The 18843-nt window shown below is 40.8% G+C and overlaps 1 protein-coding gene across 2 annotated transcripts in view; it reads right to left on the minus strand.

Moving 5' to 3' along the window:
• The window catches only part of CTTNBP2 (cortactin binding protein 2), a 670231-nt gene that overhangs the window by 269037 nt on the left and 382351 nt on the right, over positions 1 to 18843 (minus strand). For both annotated transcript variants that reach the window (XM_086919417.1, XM_086919418.1), the window contains 2 exons: positions 8212 to 8362; positions 4268 to 4522 (listed from right to left, as the gene is read on the minus strand). In XM_086919417.1, the coding sequence (XP_086775543.1) occupies positions 4268 to 4522; positions 8212 to 8362 (406 nt within the window). The remainder of the gene's footprint in view (positions 1 to 4267; positions 4523 to 8211; positions 8363 to 18843) is intronic.

Raw genomic sequence — 18843 nt, forward strand, 5'->3', positions numbered from 1 at the left:
GGAAATGAACCCTGGCTAGACCTCTGCATCAGGGTCTGCCGCTCTAATCATTGAGCCACACAATACCACATTTGCCATTTGCCTACTAATCCACCATAATGTAGGGGTTACGTCAATGCTAACAAGTTAGTGAACAATAATTTTATGCTAAGCTTTTAAAGTGACAGTTACTTGGTTGAAATATTTCAAGTTTGCCAGTATGCCATCTTCAGAGGGTTAGTTTTTAAAAAATATTTTTTAAATATTACATGGCAAGTAATACCTGAATTCAATAAAATTGAAACGGTCTTTTTAGATCTGCTCTCCTAGATATCTGGAACTATGTCTCCATTATTTCTCAGATTGGTTATTCCACATAACAGTACTTTACTTAAATGTAATGGCATGTAAGTACATATAAATGTAATACCTGCAATACAATTAGACAAACAATGGGTATGCCCATGCAACTGGACATTTTCTCACAAGAAAGTTCTTAATGTTTAATATACAGTTGATAATTACACGTCAAAATAGTCAACAAACTAAGTTAACAGACAGTGCATAGATAGCAACTACAATATGTTGATTATTGCACTGATACAGTGTTAAAAAACATGGAGCAAGATAATTTTATGCACAGTTTTAAATATTTAACACCTAAAGAACCATGTTAGTTTTATTGCCAGACAGACATTAAGGGAGCGGAAGGGGGGAAGCTCTCCTAGGAAAAGGAGTGGCACTGACCTGAGGAAATTTGTGACAGAATGTCTAGCAAACCCAGAATAATTCTCTACTGATCAAAGAATAATCAAGGAACACAACTGTCTAGACATACGGCAAGGACTGCACCAGCTTTGGTAAAAATTATAAGTAACTTTGATGCAAGCGCGAAATCCTGTATTACACTAACCAGGATGCAAAGGGGTATTTGTGCAGGAATGTGCGGCAGTATGCTCCTAACCCCACCTTACTGTTTAGAAAGGCTCCTACGAGCCTACAAGCTGACAAGCTTTGGAGATCCTGCATGCCTGTTGACCTGAGGAAATTTGTGGCAGAATGTCCAGCAACCCCAGAATAATTCACTTCTGATGACAGAATTATCCAGAAACACACAGTTGAGATGTGAGGCAGAGCACCTCTACCCCCCCTTACTGTCTTTCATCAGGATGCAGTTTATTTAATGCTGTGTGGCAGATTTATTAGGTTTGGTGTAGGAGTGTCTGCGGGCTGTCCAACGATCAATACTTCTCATTTCTTTACATTTTAATTAGCTCCTTGGAGGCTAACATTACTTAATTTGCAAGTGTTCATAATTATTTTTAATCAACATGATACAAGTATACTCTAAAATTAACAACAGAAAAAAACAAACACGGCCAACATGGATAGATTAATTGTCAATCAAAGATGTTGAAACCGATGCTGAAGGAGGAACAGTACAGAAAACGTGACTAGAATCTGTAAAATAACATGAGCCCCATCAGGCAATGTTTCAAGATCACTGACAGTGACATCCCGGTTGTCAAACTCTCCTCTGATACGAAAGTGATTGCTATGGTCTCAACGACTTGGAATTAAATTATATAAATTTTCTCTAGACCATCAAAATTTGCAAGGGTTCATTCCAGGGGGTCAATTTCCAGTGTCGATAAGAAACGAAGCACACATAATAAAACACCCATCTTCGTTTTAATGAAATGTATCCATTGTATTCAATAGCATTTCATGTTCCTCCAATACATTTCTGGCAGCATGCATCCTTCGTCAGGGAGAGAAGCTACAGAAAAAACAATGTATGTAAAATAGGAAACGAGAACTGATGGAAAAAGTGCCACCATGTGTTGTAAACGCACAGACATTAGAAAAAGTTTTTACGGGGTACTGAGAATATAACCACTTTCTCTCCTGCCATTACAAAACACCAAAAACACCACAAAACACCACAAAACACCATAAAACACCCAAACCATGCGAATTAGAAGCAGCTAAAGAATGCATGCTGAAACCAGTGACCTCTGCCAGTGCTTTAAAAAACTAAGAAATGTGGGTATGGAAAAGAGATCAACTATCACCCAAAACAGCATTCTGATACCGTGCTGACAACAACATGTGGACAACCGTAATGACTGAAACAACCTCCACCTTTAATGCAATCCTACAGGCTCTCCTCATCATTGAACTATAAAAGTATATATATGCCCCTCTCGTCCGTTTTAAGTTAGTGAAGCTCCTGGTCACTCTTAATCTGCAATGCCAGAGTTAAACTCGGTCACATTTCATACCTCCCCACCCACCTCAGAACCATCTGCCAGGACAAAGCCATTGTCTCTGCTCTGAGAGCAATATTTCCAACCCTATCAAAGCAGCACTGACAGGCCACATGCAGTTAGGTGAATGCTAATTAGCCTACAGGGGCTTCAAGTGAGGAAGTCTAACTTTTTTTAACTGACTTTCCTGAATATTTATCAAGAAACCAACGTTGAACTGCATTTTAATAAATAAATATTAAAAACAGTGATTGCACTTTCACTGTAGTGTACTCCAACCTCAATATACAAAATTAACATTAACTGTAGTTGAGATCTTTCTTCATTGAACTAGCAACAGCTCTAACAGTGAAAATAACTTTTGGGGATAGTAACTGTTGGAACAAGCAAACATTTATTTATTTATATTTATACCATTTATAAAGCGCGCTGTTACCGAGCGGTGTCCTGGCGCTGAAATGATAGCTCCCCTAAGTGTCAGGTCTTTCCTAATGTATAAAAAGCCAAGTTTTAATATTTTTTCGAAAGGCCAAAAGGTTTGCACTTTGTTTCAAGGCCAGGGGAAGGGAATTCCAAGCAGTGGCAGCTCCTCTAACGAAGCTTCTGCCCCCCCATCGTGCCTTCCTGATCCTGGTTGTCTTAATCAGCTCTTTATTGGCCGATCTCAGCTGTCTGCCTGACGTATACAGTTGGAACATTAAAGTTGTGTTTTAATAAATACCAGACACCCCACTATTTGGCCACTAACCTTACTAAGAAGAGACTTAGTTACTATTTAAAAGTAGAATTCCCCTTTTATGCCACGATTATTTTGGCAGATCTGCCTGTAGGTTTCAAAACTGCAGGAATCAGACTAACATATAGGCCTAAAACCATATTTTTCTTGTCCGCCTAATGAATGGAACAATAGGTGTTGCAGTCCACAGGTGACATTTAACTTACTGTACCATTGGAGTATTTCCTTACACCATGTACTGTGGCATTACTGGAAAGTTAAATTTGCCAATTGGGGTTAGCTTGTTTTTATCAGGTTTTAGGGGTTAGAGAACATGCACTGGAGACTAGACAACAGTGCCCCAGTTTTCAGAGTTTAAATATAAGAAAACAGCACTAGCAGTTCACAAAATGGACAGGGGTGAGCATGCAAAAAGAGGCCCTTTCGCACAAAGTGTTAATTTGTTAATGTTTGCCCCGCTGTTTTTATATGGCTTTATGGGTCACACCCGATATAAACTTAATTTGACTGACTGATAAAAGTTTAATTTTTCAGTAGATAGGCTACAATGCCAGATAATCGATAAACCAGAAAATGTCACTTTCACCATTATTGAAAAAGGTATTATATGTTCAAGTTCAACAATAAAATTCAGTTCCCAGACTTCTTGAATACATTAACTTATACAGATCACAATCTTGCGCTGATGCATATATTTTTATGTGCTGTACGAATGCACGTAGCATATATAAGCAGTTCAGGATTCTTATTTATCGTTTTTTTGGGGGACTTCACATTCTTGGGGGCTTGTACAACCCCTCGTCTGTGCTTTATGCTGTAATTAGATATAATTAAGCAGGGAGCAAAGTGGAAAACCACCAAGGTGACATACCAAACCTCCCAAATCGAAGTGTGTTTGCAATTTTGTGATGCATCATTTAAATGCAGTTAATTATAGGGAAAAACAGATTGAGTGTAAATTTATAAATGTTACATCGGTGGATTTTTGTGCATTATTTTACATCCACATAAGTCAATAGATTTAACATTAACTGTTATATGTAGTGCAGGTTCGAAGTCAAAACAATATTGGAAAGTCATCTTGTGCTTCAGCATCATTGCAGAGCCAGATTAGCTCTGCAAACACCTAGGCTGACCTTAACAACTGATGAAGAAGTAGCATGGTGTTTGTTGGCTAGTGTAGTGATGTTGCCTAACAAACTTCTTCAGCGACAAGCGTTGAATCAAATGAACCAGCATATAGCCTGTGCACTATCAGCAAGATACTCTAAGGAGAACAAACCTTGAAACCTTTCGATGCTGCTATATGGGCAGGAGTCCAGCCCTCATTGTCAGCGTGGTTGATGAGGTTCGCAGAAACAACAGGCTTTGCTTTGGTACTGGAGTCGTCGTCTCTGTACTCTGAATCACAGAAGCCTAAATCAGGCTCAGCATCATTAGTAATGATTCCACCACCCGCTACATCATAGTACAAGAGCAGGTTGAGACTCTCGGTGTTACCAGAATCCACTGCAGCATGAATTGGGGTGCGCCCCTCCTGCAAAGAAAAGCGAATTATTCTTTGATTTTATTGAACACATCTCCAAAATGAGAGTGTTTCAGTGCTGAATAATAAATTGACAAATATGAATGGTGCAGTGGAACAGAATAACATTGTGAATGTATGCACATGCAATTGAATGAATAAAGCCTGGATCTCTGCGGCTTACACGGCTCACTAAATTTCACTTCATTTCACGTACACAAGAACAATTAATCATATATATATATCTATTTTTTAAAGACCCCACTTTCTATATGAAAATCTTTCCTCTGGTTTTGTATCTGAATTTATGGTTACCACTCAGAATTTTCTAATGCAGCACAGATCAGAGAAAGCTGCTGTTATGCATCAAAATTTAGAAAAACAGTTTTTTTTGTAAGTGATATCCTCTTGTGGCGGTGGTCTTTGTTGATATAATAAAGATCATACAATGACCTTGCAAAGCCTTACAAAGTCCAACATTCAATACTCAAACAAATCGCTTGTGTGGGCTTACTTTTCTTACAGACTTCCTTTTTGAGGTCAAAGCCTCCCAGGAAGCATAGCGGTTTGGTCTGCCAACGACATCTTGAGGTCATTCGGAAAGCTTCCCTTGCAACGCTTTCCAACCATTGCTTACCATTGGCTATGTAACTCTCATTCGCTTGCTTTTTATTTTCTGTTTTAGGCTGTCCAGCTTCAGTTTGTCCCCTCGGTTGCCCAAACCTTAGATACTGCATTCTTTCACCAGTACTGGATTTCTGTAAACAGGCCTTTAAATCTTGTTTCTATCTTGTCACATTTGCTGAACATTCAAAGACAGAGGCCAAATGTCATGCCCGGTCTCCAAGGGAGCTTGGTGTTTACTTTTCTTTTTCTGACTTCAAAGTGAGAGGTTTTATGTGACAATCATGCTGGCTACTGGGGTTGTGCTTGAGGAAGGTTTTACAATGTTATTCTTTTTCTAGCACACAACAAAAGTGTAAATGAACTGTGCAGATATTTCAAACTATGTCATAATTAGAATAGTGCACATAAAGCACATTGTTTTTTAGTAATACTGATGTGTGGTGGAAACAAATATTTTATGATTAATACAAAGAAATACATTGCCACCGATTATCGTTTGCGTGCTGTAAATATAGATAGGACAGAATATTGAATCACCAAAATATAGTTAGTCAGAATATCGAAATTGGGGTAGAAAATATCGATTTCCATAATATCGAATTTAAAATATCAATTTCCATAATATCAAAAAAAATTGTGTTATGTATGGTAGTATATGTGTTATAATTATGTATTATTTTTGTAATGTATGTTTAATTTTTTTAAAGTAATGAATGTTATGTAATTTAATTTTTGCGTAATTTAATTCCGTAGCGGGTTGTGGGTTTATAGGGGAATAGGGTGGGAAGTAATTTATTTATAGTAAATTAAATATTAATTTTTATTTATATGTATTGATAATAGATTGATAATTGTTAATTTGTAATTACGTTTTATTAATTGGTAATTAAGTTTTATTGATTGATTAATTGATAATTATGTTAATTGTATTATTTATTATTTGGAGCGGGCTGTGGGTTTATATAGGAGTAGGATGGGAAGTAATTTAATTGTAATAAAGTAAATATTTATTTTTATTTATATGTATTGATAATTAATTGCTTGATAATTAATAATTGGTAATTATTTTGTATTAATTGGTAATACATTTTTATTAATTGGTTTTAAATTTTTATTAATTGATTAATTGAGAATGATGTTAATTGTATTTTTTATCATTTAGAGCGTTTTGTGGGTTTATAGGGGAATAGGGTGGTAAGTAATTTAATTGTAAAAAAGTAAATATTTTATGTATATGTATTGATAATTAATTGCTAATTAATTATTAATTGGTAATTAACTTTTTTATTTGGTAATTATTTTTTTATTGATATTTATAATTAATTTAATATTAAATCATTACTTTCCCTACTGTTGCGCTCTCAGGAGTGGGAATAGTAATTTGTACCCCTACGCTATCCAATGCTTTCCCTACTGTTGCACTCTCTGAAGTGGGAATAGTAATGTTTACCCTCCCGCTATCCAACTCTTTCCCTACTGTTGCACTCACTGCAGTGGGAATAGTAATTTTTACCCTCCCACTATCCAACACTTTCCCTAATGTTGAACTCACTGGAGTGGGAATAGTATTTTTTACCCTCCCACTATCCAACGCTTTCCCTACTGGTGCACTCACTGGAGTTGGAATAGTTATTTTTACCCTCCCGCTATCCAACGCTTTCCCTACTGCTGCACTCTTTGGAGTGGGGATAGTAATCTTTACCCCTACGCTATCCAACGTTTTCCCTACTGTTGCACTCACTGGAGTGGGAATAGTAACTTTTACCCTCTCGCCATCCAACAAAATCTCTCCTTTTTTTTACATTACATTTATTATATTTACATTTTAAGCTATTTTACATTATTTTAAGTATGTTTTATTTAATTGTTTTTAATATTTAATTACTTTTATATTATTTTTAATACATTTAAAAAATTAGATATTTTAGTTAACTCTGTTTTAACAATCTATATTTTGGATTCAATATTTTAGTACTTACCTGTTTGTAGATAGGTATTCTATATTCTGTACTTTGATATTTTGGAGTCAATATTTTGGGCATTTTATATTATGTCCCTCGATATTTAGTCACGGAACCATTGCAGAGTATCGCAACATAGGTATGTGCAATTGCATTTATGTTTGGTTAAAACACGCTATGTGAACCCTTTGTGTATTCCTCTACAGCTAGATCTTGTTTGTCTGCAACCACCTCTGTGCTATTAACCTTCTCTCTCATTTGTCCATCTTTCAATAACACTATAAATCCAATTTGCAGGCTTTAAAATTGTGTCAAACATGACTGTGCACACTGACACTTGAAAAACTGCACTGCCCCTCCATTTGTACTTGTACCGATTGTGATACGTATGTCAATACCCAAGCCCAGGTCAACCCTTAATAATTTCCTTATTTATTTCGACATGCTGTTTCTTGATGTTGCCAATTACGTTTGTCTTCTACTACGGCATTTGGTGTATATAAAGTGTCAAAAAGTTGAATTTGCTATTTTATCCCTGTAAACCTCTACTTTATAATATATTCTTTTTTGTTATTGTGTGGATTTATCAGTATGCTTCATGGCTCATGCATAGGTAAACCGCCTTAAGTGACTGCACACTTTATTTGTGCGTGTGGACAGTCTCTCCTTCTAAAGTTGCTCCTGACATTTATGCCGATCTGATCCTTTGCTGTGATGACTTTCTTGACCACTTAACACCTTCAAGTTCCTGCTAACCGTAACACGGCAAAATCTAATCCTCACACTCAACCCTTGCCTAATAATGGTATAAACGTCTGCACGACTATTAACATCCGATAGGATCACTTAATCTGTTAGCAGCCACCTATTTACAGGGCAGCAGTATGCAAACCCAGCAGACCTTCATGAATGGCGTGGCCAATCCCATATTGTTCTGTGTTTCCTGTCAAGCTCTTCCTATCTGTGTTCCATATTGTTCGCGAACGCATGCACACAGAGAACTCTGCCACAACTCCCCCAAGAAAAATAGAAAACCAGGAATGAGTAGACATCAACGAAGTACTTAAGAGTTAAATAAGAAACGAGTTCTTTAAAAGATACAGGTTAACTTACACTGGTTATGAATCCCCGATCTGCTCCGAGTACCAATAACAGTTTGATACATTCATTGTTTCCATTTCGAGATGCCAGGTAAAGGGGAGTCTGTCCTCTCTCAGCAGCATGGTTAATGTTTGCATTGTATGCAATTAATAATTCCATACACCTAGAGCCGGAATGTTAAATGAAAATATTAGAGCATGTTCAACTGAACCCCAATAGTGTTAAAATATTGCCATGACAACGGAAACCAGTACTTAATTTGTAGAGGAATAAATGCCGGTGCCTAAATCGATGCATCTTATACCAACGCTGCATAGTCTGGAGTACACCTCATACCTCTTTATACAACTACCAGACACTTCATGTTCCTTTATCTCACTCCAGCAGATTAATGGTTTCCCCATTGTGACTGTTTTTAAGTCTTCCTATTTCTTTCTCCTGTGTGTGTGTTCAGTCTCTTGCTCTTGAGAAATGTCCAATGAGTAAAATTAAGGGCCCATTCTACAAAATGAGTGCCAAAGGGCCTCACCAGCAACCACCAGCTCAAATTACGCACAGGCAGAAACATATACAACTAATGTGTTTTCTTTTTGCAAAAAGGTTTGAAACTGCATGCTGAATACGGTTTCAGAAACAGGCAAAAGGAAGGCACAAGGCAAAATTTCAACTGCTGCATAGTGTTTTTCCCCAGGTAACTTGGCAAGTGATAATTGGCGTCCCCAGCGCAATATATGGGCGCTAAGTTAGTACCTGGTGAGATTTTCTCAAAGAAAGCGGGCCTGACCATTTGCAGTGAGAAAGCTGCCAGTCGAATAGAAAATCTAATCGAGCAACAGCAAAGTAGCATTGCCCTTTGGCATGCTGCATGGTGCAGTTCGCACTGATTTTGCAGCACGAAATAAGCTCCCGGGGCTAAACATCAGGGCGAGCTTAACGATGTGCTGATTCTGCCAACTCGCTGAGTTTTCGTATAACTCCACGAAATCCCGCTGAGTGAAACCCTGCACATTGTGCCCACCTCTTGTAATACCCCAGATGCAATCACTTTAAGGAGATGTTCCGTTTTAGTAGAGCTGCAAATAGGTGTGACAAATTTTGGGATACGGAACTGCAGACTATTGCACGTGGTTGTAGAACACACCAAAGTATGCACCCTTTGGCACATGGTGTGCTAAAGTGACAGCAAGACTTTTTAATATTCCAGCTTGTAAAAAGGGGAAAACAAAACACATTAATAAAACTAAAACATGTTGCTAATGAGAGCCAACGTATTCATATAAGGCACTGATCACTTACACTATAGGTCTGAATTAAAATAGGGTGCATATTTCGTATGTGGGAATTCAGATGCATTTTGGGAACATATGAATGAAAATATGAAATGCAAATATATAACGGTTTTATAACAAATGTTTTATAAAACAGGTTTTAATGAAGCAAATATTGTTGAGCACATCTCCATTGCACTGCTCAGTGGAGCAAACCCATGACTTGGGAGGTGAAATTTAAGTGATCTCCTATTCTCAGGCACAAATCACTGCACCCTAGAGATAAAAAGTATCGGCTTTCCTGTTCTTTCCTGCTCACAATAGATGGTTACCATCATCGAGGACATGGAGCAGGACACAATGATGAAGCGCTGTAGCACAGTGTCTACAGAGATGTTGTAGATGGACTGTTCAGAACAAGTGAGGTGGGTAGAGGCAGTGCATAGAAGCAAACTGTGGGACAGAATACATGCTGAGAATCCACATGTCAAATGGTGGTAACACCTTAGTGGAGTCTTCAGCACCAGATGCATGACTGCTTATTGGGAGTCCACCTGCAGATATTTGCCACAGTTACTTCCTACGCTAATTGACAATAGAATAGGATCCCTAACATTGCAGAGGCGCACCCAAACATTACAGAAAGTATGCATGCCTGAAAAAAACACTATAACTCAGTATGTAAAGTGGTCAGTGTGTCCCAGATAGTGTTCTGTAGTTGATATCCATCCCTTGTGAGAAATATCATGAAGCTCATCTTTTCTCCATTGACCTTCTCATCGGTTCTTTACTTTCACTGCAAGCTCTTGGAAGTAGTATCTCTTACTGCTTTCAAACAAAGTAGTGGCTACTCCATGTTCAGTATCCTAGTGTCTTGGAGCACACTTTCAGAATTCTATACAGCGCTCTTTGAAATCAGTGCTTTAGCCCCTGGTTGTCATCCCATGTTGCTGGAAAAAAGGAGCTATGGTGGAACAGGACACCAGGGAATAACTTACTCTAAGCGGTAAAAAAGAAGAATCAAGACATCGATTAAGTGGCTACGCATAATCACTCCCTATTCCCTTCCCGTGAAATCTGGGACAGTCTGTGTTGGATGGCACTGGCTTAACATTGTATTCAAACTTTCAATTACAGTTCATGAGGTGGACTCTACAGAGAATAAGCAATGACATTATCCATATTTTATAAGTATTAAATATTCTTCTCAAAGGCACTGGCACATGCCAAAAGGACTTTCACTGTGTGATGTTGTGTTCTAGGCTCTTCAATCAGAGTTAAATATGACATTCTTGCCTTCCTGTCTATCTAAATCATGAATAATCTTATCATCAAAGGCACATTTTTTAAGTATGCACATTTCACCTAGATTTAAGTAAGTAATCTCTTTGTTGCGTGATTAATTAAAACCTTTGCAACCAGTTAAAACATAAGTGTAAAAAGCAAAACAACATGATTTGTAATACTAGAATTAGTTAACTGCATTTAAAATTTGCAATGTTTCCATAAAATTACAAGAAGAGTAAAAGCTGGCATACAGTACAGCCAATAAGGTGCGTAAGGTAGCGAAAGTGCAAAAACATTTTTGGGGAGTATAAACTTCTAAGCGTTCCTTTAACCCCTCCCCTGCTGATGACGGAACCGCTCCGTCATCAGCCACGGTGGCGCTGTGCTGATGACGGAGCGGTTCCATCATGGCCCTCCCGACGCTCCTGCGCGGCGCGAATTCCGCGCCTGCGCTGAGCGTTTCATTGAGTGGGCGGGGCCATGATGGACCCGCTCCGTCATAAGCACAGCGCAACCAACGCTGGTGACGGAGCGGTTCCGTCACCAGCATGCGCCCGCCGCATTTCCGCCCCACCCCCTTAGCACTGCGGCGGAATTTCCTTCCACAAGTGGGAGTTCAGTGTGCCTGGCTCGCTCCCTTTATTTTAAACCAGCACTTGGCATAGGCGCCCTTCCGTGATATTTGCTGCTTTTGGAGGCAGAACTCTAGCCTTATTTGTGCTGGCGAAGTGAACTGCAGGAGATTGAATATTATTCTCACGGCCTTGGAGACCGTATTATCCAAGGTAACCTCGTCTCTCCCTCTCATTGATTCACTGTCGTAAGTGATCGTAGGTAAAAGCTTTGCTCAAGGCACTTCTAGTAAAGGAATAAGATTGGGCCGGTTATTTTGTGCTTGATATTTTTTAATGCAACTGCCAGTATGGTCCCTCTGCCTTTGACAGTTGCTTTCTGTTTGAGGAACAAGCCGTTCCTGTCAAAAATTACTCCCAGATATTTATAATCCTCAACCATCACCAGCAGCCGGTCCCCGAACGTCCATCATGGTTGCTGTTTGTTGTTCCTCTGGTTTAGAACCATGACTTTGGATCTTTCAAGGTTTATACTGAACCCGTTCTTGACTGCAAAGTTGCTTGTGGTGTTTATCAGATGCTGCAGGCCGGCTGGAGTTCGACTGATGAGTATCAGGTCATCGGCATACAGTAGGTTTGAAAGAGTTAAGCCCCCCAGATTCTTGATTTGTTTGGTTTGATTAGATGACATTAGGACCTTTGTTACCTAGGGGTGGCTCCTTCGTTTGAGCGGAGGAGCGTCGCCCCCAAAAAAGCCACGGAGATGAAAAATAAAATGGTAATAAACTTAATTTATTAAAAATTTAGTTTTCGTACACCCATCCTGAGCAGTGCTAGGATAGGGCGGGACCTGCTATGTGACAGAAGCAGGGAGGAGGGCTGGCTGCCTGTGCAGTTCAAAGTGCACATGTCCCTTTGTCAGGTCGGCTTGCAATGGCCAGCCAGACATCAGCACTTTGAAACCTCTAACACAGCTGTCTTAAGTCAACTGGGTTAGACCAAAACCCAGGCCTCCAGTGCACTTTGGAGCACTCAGAGAGGACACTGCCTTCAATACTGGCGCTGCTCTCATGCTGGCTAACAGCCTGAGAGCAGCACCAGGATTGGTTAGGGGAGTTGTTGAGGGTCCCACGCTGGAGGCTGAGACGAGCAGAAGAAAACCGGACCAGAGCCATAAGGAGCTAGTGCAGGCAAGTGCCATTTTAATTTTTATTATAATTTGTGTATATGCAGTCACCCATCTATTTACCCGCCCCACAACTCATTAGCACTGTCAGCCGCGACTGTTTGTACTTAAAATATATAATTATATTTTGCAATCAACAAGCTTGAATGAGTATACCCATGATTGTTCAGTCTATTTTGCATGAACAAATGAAACACCACCACATAATAGGTGCATGATTGCTCAGACAATCTATTTTGAATGAACAGGTCAAACACCACTACACCATGGGAGGCGGTGATCTCCAGAATTCCATATTTACCTTCCATTTATTTTTCATTGCAGTGTATATTGCACCATTAGCTTTGTGAACTATGGAGGGCCTCACACAAAAAAGCTTTCCCCACAAACTACACTGGCACTATAACCATGTTCAGAATTACAGAATAAGCAGGGCTGATGTTGCCAGGCCTAAAACCAGCCTCTAGTAAGTTTCAATCAAATCTCCCTTGGCTGGCCGTATTCCATCTAGTGTTGGTGAGGAAGGGGGGTCTGTGGCGAAGCACAGTATCATCACTTGAAGGTAGGAAAGACCACATTAGTTGCCATCTGAGGGTCTAGAACACGACAAGCAGGACTTCAGGGCAAATCTAACATACCCATTCACTGCTAGACAGAACATCAAGCACTTTTTTCTTTATTCATTCTTTACTAAACCGTACTGTTCCTTCTGAATAATATACCATTAAGCTAGGCTGGTGGGGGATATTATGCTCTAAGGCCCTTCTGGAAGAGTGTGCTTTGAGTACAGCGACTACAAGCTTCCAAATCAGGATTCAGAATCACACATTTGAGCAGAAATACTTATTAATTTGCTTGCAGTTTTGAAGTTCCCAAATCCTGTTAGCTTGGTTTCCCACATTTGTTCTGCACTGCTGTCACAATGAGAAGCATAGGTATAGAGGTGGGCATCAGCGCTCTATTTTAGAGTGGATTTTAGTTGCCTTTCTAGTTGGCTTTCATATACAAGTGTAAGAAAAAGATTGAAGGAACTCATGTACAAAGGGTTTTTCGTACTTGCAACCCCTCTTATTTTGTAAATGAGAGGTTTTGTGAACATCAAAATCCTTTTTTCCAACATACTTATCACATTTATTGGTTTGGAAAAGATTTTAAGAAGCCATGCCTAACAGATACTTGTAAGAGGTGTGTTTAGGGAGTTTCTTCCAAATACTTACTTCTTTTTAAATAATGTTTTCAGCTGAAATCCGACACTGAGGCTTGAATACATTAAGGTTTATTTTTAAAATGAAATGACTAAAATAGAAATCCCATTCTTAGGCCCACAATCTCAAGCCATAGATTTCATGGTCTCCTGTGTATATACTCCTGGCCCAGTCCACCTGCTAAGAATCATAATTCAGAGAATATCTCCTGAAAAAAATCTAAAAGTTCACTAGTGAAAACTTGTGGTTTCTAATATTGACCTTAGGAAAATGCCTCCCATGTGTTAAAGGCAAATCCCTAGTTGTCATTAATAGTTCATTGCGGTGTTTCAAATTTACGGTTGTCTTAAAATGTTGGGCACCGGGGCTACCTGATACATATTCTGTCTCCTGGGAAATGCCAGAAATGGTTCAAACTCAAGGTGCTTTGCTTTCATGGCAAGTCCCTCTTTTCTTACATTTCTGCTTTCACACAACCATACAAATTTTGAGACACTTTCTTCATTCTGGTCTTTGTCCTCCTCTGCCTTTTCATCTTTAGAGGAAGAATGTCACAAAGCTCTGTGACATTAGAACAATTGTACAACTCTGCAACCTGTCAGACATGCATCCTGCTCTGACTGGGATCACCACTATAGCCTGCCTGATAACACACTGCCGGGGCTATAAAGGTTGAGAAAGGCAGTGAACTCAAGTTATAGGCCTGAGCTGCAGCAGAGAGAGCCTATAACAAGGGAGAGGGCCTTTAACAATTATTGGAACATTGCAATGTTGGGAGCACCATTGAAAACAATGGAGCGCTCCAGGCTTATAATGGCTAGTATAAGCTTGGAGCTCCAACATTCCAATGTTTATTTGTTCACAGCTCTTCAGGCTTCAGGGAGCCTGAGGGGATTCCAATACCCTCAAGCTCCCATAAGTCTTTGTTTTTTTTGTTAGAACATTCTGCCCTCAAGTGGCAGAATGTTCTAATAGCCTTATAGCCCTTCGTTGCTGTGCTATACCGCCTATTAAAGTCCCTCTCCCTTGTTAAAGTCTCGAGCCGAACGCTGGAGAGGGCCTTTAAGAGCCGGTATAGCCCTCTACGGCGGGCTATAAGGCTATAGTGTAGCGTGAGGCATACCGAGTATAAGGCTATTAAAACATTTCACCCACTGAGAGTAGAATATGCTATATTAAAAACAGAGAAACATAAAGCCAAACATTGGTGTGTTGGAGCAAAAGGCTATCAGCCATTATAAGCCTGGAGCAACTCTAATGTCTTTAATGGAGCTCTCAACATTCCAATGTTCTAATATAGCCATAGAGCCCGGCGTAGCAGGCTCTACTGGACATTAAAGGCTTGCTCCAGCGTGAAAGGCCCCAGTCCTTCGGCTCAGGCCTTTAATAAGGGAGCAGGCCTTTAATGGTCGGTAGAGGCCACTATGCAGGGCTCTAAGGCTATTGAAACATTCCACTTCTAGAGGGCGGAATGATCAAATTCGTGAAAATAAAGACCTCACGGAGCCCAATCGGATTTGAATCCCCTCGGGCCCCAAGAGACTTTCTTCACAGCAACAGGTGAAAAATGAAAAAAAAACATTGGAATATGCTCTACGGACTTCTACAGGCCTGCAGCAGCTCAGAGAGCTCCATTGTCTTCAAGGAAGCGCTCAACATTCCAGTGCTCGAATATAGCCTTATAGCCCATCGTAGCAGGCTATACCGGCTATTAAAGGCCCGCTGAATCGTTAAAGGCCCGAGCCAAAGGCGAGGGACTTTAACGAGACAGCGGGACTTTAATAGCCAGTATAGCCCTGCTACGAAGGGCTATAAGGCTATTAGAACATTCTGCCAACTTTACGTTTTCTGCTTTTTTCTCTATTTTAGATGTATTGTGATTTATGGAAAAGATCATAAATAAGGGAGAAATGGTCTAGCATGCCATCTTCCCTATATACTTGTAGTAAAAGGGTGATAAGGTTCCATACTTAATATAACAAGACCCTGCAATTTGGTGAGAAAACTGTTGTGCAAGTATGAGCTATTTATTTTCTGGATTATAGGAGTTAGTGTTGAAAGGTTGAGCATGCATGGCTTTTCACATTGAACAACTTTGGTAATTCTTTTATTTTTTATTTCATTTTCGAATAAATTAATATTATGTGCAATGTTTTAATTTTTACACTTGAATGGTTAATGCTACCTATTGGAGCTTACCAGCTCGTTATCATATGGATACACCTTCCAGGTAGTCTGTTCCCCATTTTATAACAGATTAGTTCTATTTCAGACGCCGTCTTCACTCAAGTAATTCCGTGTTAGTTGGACACCAGTATGTTATAGGACCTTGAGGTGAAATGATTTCCCCGGTAAAGCTGACAGCGATTTATATATCATGTACTGTCATTTTTGTAGTTGGGAAATTTTGCTTCACAATTTTGATCTTTTTTTAGGGGGCTCAATTATAAGTTGCCATGATATTTAGACTCATGCACAAAATAAAGATTTTTCCGAGCCAGTGTATTCGCCGGTACACGTGGCGATACAGGAACTTTGTTCTCAGGCTATAGGGCGCAGATTATATTGTAGAATATGCTACTTAGGAACCTCTGTGGTGCGGTCACTGTTCCATCTGAGACAGCTTCCAACTCTTCCGTATTTATGGATTCTTCACTGTCCCCCTGTATTGTGTTCTTTCCTTTCCTGTTGACAGATGCCCATCTGAGAGGATTTTCACAAATACGGATACATTTATAGTGACAGTTTATTCCCTCTTTTCCATGGAGGCCATTTTCCTATTTTTATCAGTGAGTATTTAAAGACCTTGCTTGTACGGCATCAGAAATTTGCTACTACAACACCGGTGTACAGAGTTGGTGCTGCAACTTTGCCTGTTACACGTCCAGAGCTACGAAAGGCGCACACGCCTAAAGACTGCATTTACCATGATGCTCGAGGGTTACACCCGCTGGGGAGGTCAGAAGTGTGCGACCCATAGACTTTTCACTTTATAAGGTTCCCTTGAACCTTGGAGCTAACGAGCTCGGACACCGCATCTTCGCGCCACGAGGGGTAACAAACCTGTTAATACTTTGGCGACCTAACCAGTAATCCCTGAAGAAACCTACACTCTGCTGATGAGGAACAATAATTCCGAAACACCGGTGTACAGAGTTGGTGCTGCAACTTTGCCTGTTACACGTCCAGAACTACGAAAGGCGCACACGCCTAAAGACTGCATTTACCATGATGCTCGAGGGTTACACCCGCTGGTGAGGTCAGAAGTGTGCGACCCATAGACTTTTCACTTTATATGGTTCCCTTGAACCTTGGAGCTGACGAGCTCGGACACCGCATCTTCGTGCCACGAGGGGTACCAAACCTGTTAATACTTTGGCGACCTATCCAGTAATCCCTGAAGAAACCTACACTCTGCTGATGAGGAACAACAATTCCAAAACACCGGTGTACAGAGTTGGTGCTGCAACTTTGCCTGTTACACGTCCAGAGCTACGAAAAGCGCACACGCCTAAAGACTGCATTTACCATGATGCTCGAGGGTTACACCCGCTGGTGAGGTCAGAAGTGTGCGACCCATAGACTTTTCACTTTATATGGTTCCCTTGAACCTTGGAGCTGACAGGCTCGGACACCGCATCTTCGCGCCATGAGGGGTACCAAACCTGTTAATACTTTGGCGACCTATCCAGTAATCCCTGAAGAAACCTACACTCTGCTGATGAGGAACAACAATTCCGAAACACCGGTGTACAGAGTTGGTGCTGCAACTTTGCCTGTTACACGTCCAGAGCTACGAAAGGCGCACACGCCTAAAGACTGCATTTACCATGATGCTCGAGGGTTACACCTGCTGGTGAGGTCAGAAGTGTGCGACCCATAAACGTTTCACTTTATATGGTTCCCTTGAAGCTGACGAGCTCGGACACCGCATCTTCGCGCCACGAGGGGTACCAAACCTGTTAATACTTTGGCGACCTATCCAGTAATCCCTGAAGAAACCTACACTCTGCTGATGAGGAACAACAATTCCGTAACACTGGCGTACAGAGTTGGTGCTGCAACTTTGCCTGTTACACGTCCAGAGCTACGAAAGGCGCACACGCCTAAAGACTGCATTTACCATGATGCTCGAGGGTTACACCCGCTGGTGAGGTCAGAAGTGTGCAACCAATAGACTTTTCACTTTATATGGTTCCCTTGAACCTTGGAGCCGACGAGCTCGGACACCGCATCTTCGCGCCACGAGGGGTACCAAACCTGTTAATCCTTTGGCCACCTATCCAGTAATCCCTGAAGAAACCTACACTCTGCTGATGAGGAATAACAATTCCGAAACAGCGGTGTACAGAGTTGGTGCAGCAACTTTGCCTGTTACACTTCCAGAGCTACGAAAGGCGCACACGCCTAAAGACTGCATTTACCATGATGCTCGAGGGTTACACCCGCTGGTGAGGTCAGAAGTGTGCCACCCATAGACTTTTCACTTTATATGGTTCCCTTGAACCTTGGAGCTGCGAGCTCGGACACCGCATCTTCGCGCCACGAGGGGTACCAAAACCTGTTAATACTTTGGCGACCTATCCAGTAATCCCTGAAGAAACCTACACTCTGCTGATGAGGAACAACAATTCCGAAACACCGGTGTACAGAGTTGGTGCTGCAACTTTGCCTGTTACACGTCTAGAGCTACGAAAGCCGCACACGCCTAAAGACTGCATTTACCATGATGCTTGAGGGTTACACCCGCTGGTGAGGTCAGAAGTGTGCGACCCATAGACTTTTCACTTTATATGGTTCCCTTGAACCTTGGAGCTGACGAGCTCGGACACCGCATCTTCGTGCCACGAGGGGTACCCAACCTGTTAATACTTTGGCGACCTATCCAGTAATCCCTGAAGAAACCTACACTCTGCTGATGAGGAACAACAATTCCGAAACACCGGTGTACAGAGTTGGTGCTGCAACTTTGCCTGTTACACGTCCAGAGCTACGAAAGGCACACACGCCTAAAGACTGCATTTGCCATGATGCTCGAGGGTTACACCCGCTGGTGAGGTCAGAAGTGTGCGACCCATAGACTTTTCATTTGCTACTAAGCTGCTGGTCTTTAACCATCACTTTAT

This window comes from Lissotriton vulgaris, chromosome 1_1 (assembly GCF_964263255.1).
Source record: "Lissotriton vulgaris chromosome 1_1, aLisVul1.2, whole genome shotgun sequence".
Classification (NCBI taxonomy): domain Eukaryota; kingdom Metazoa; phylum Chordata; class Amphibia; order Caudata; family Salamandridae; genus Lissotriton; species Lissotriton vulgaris.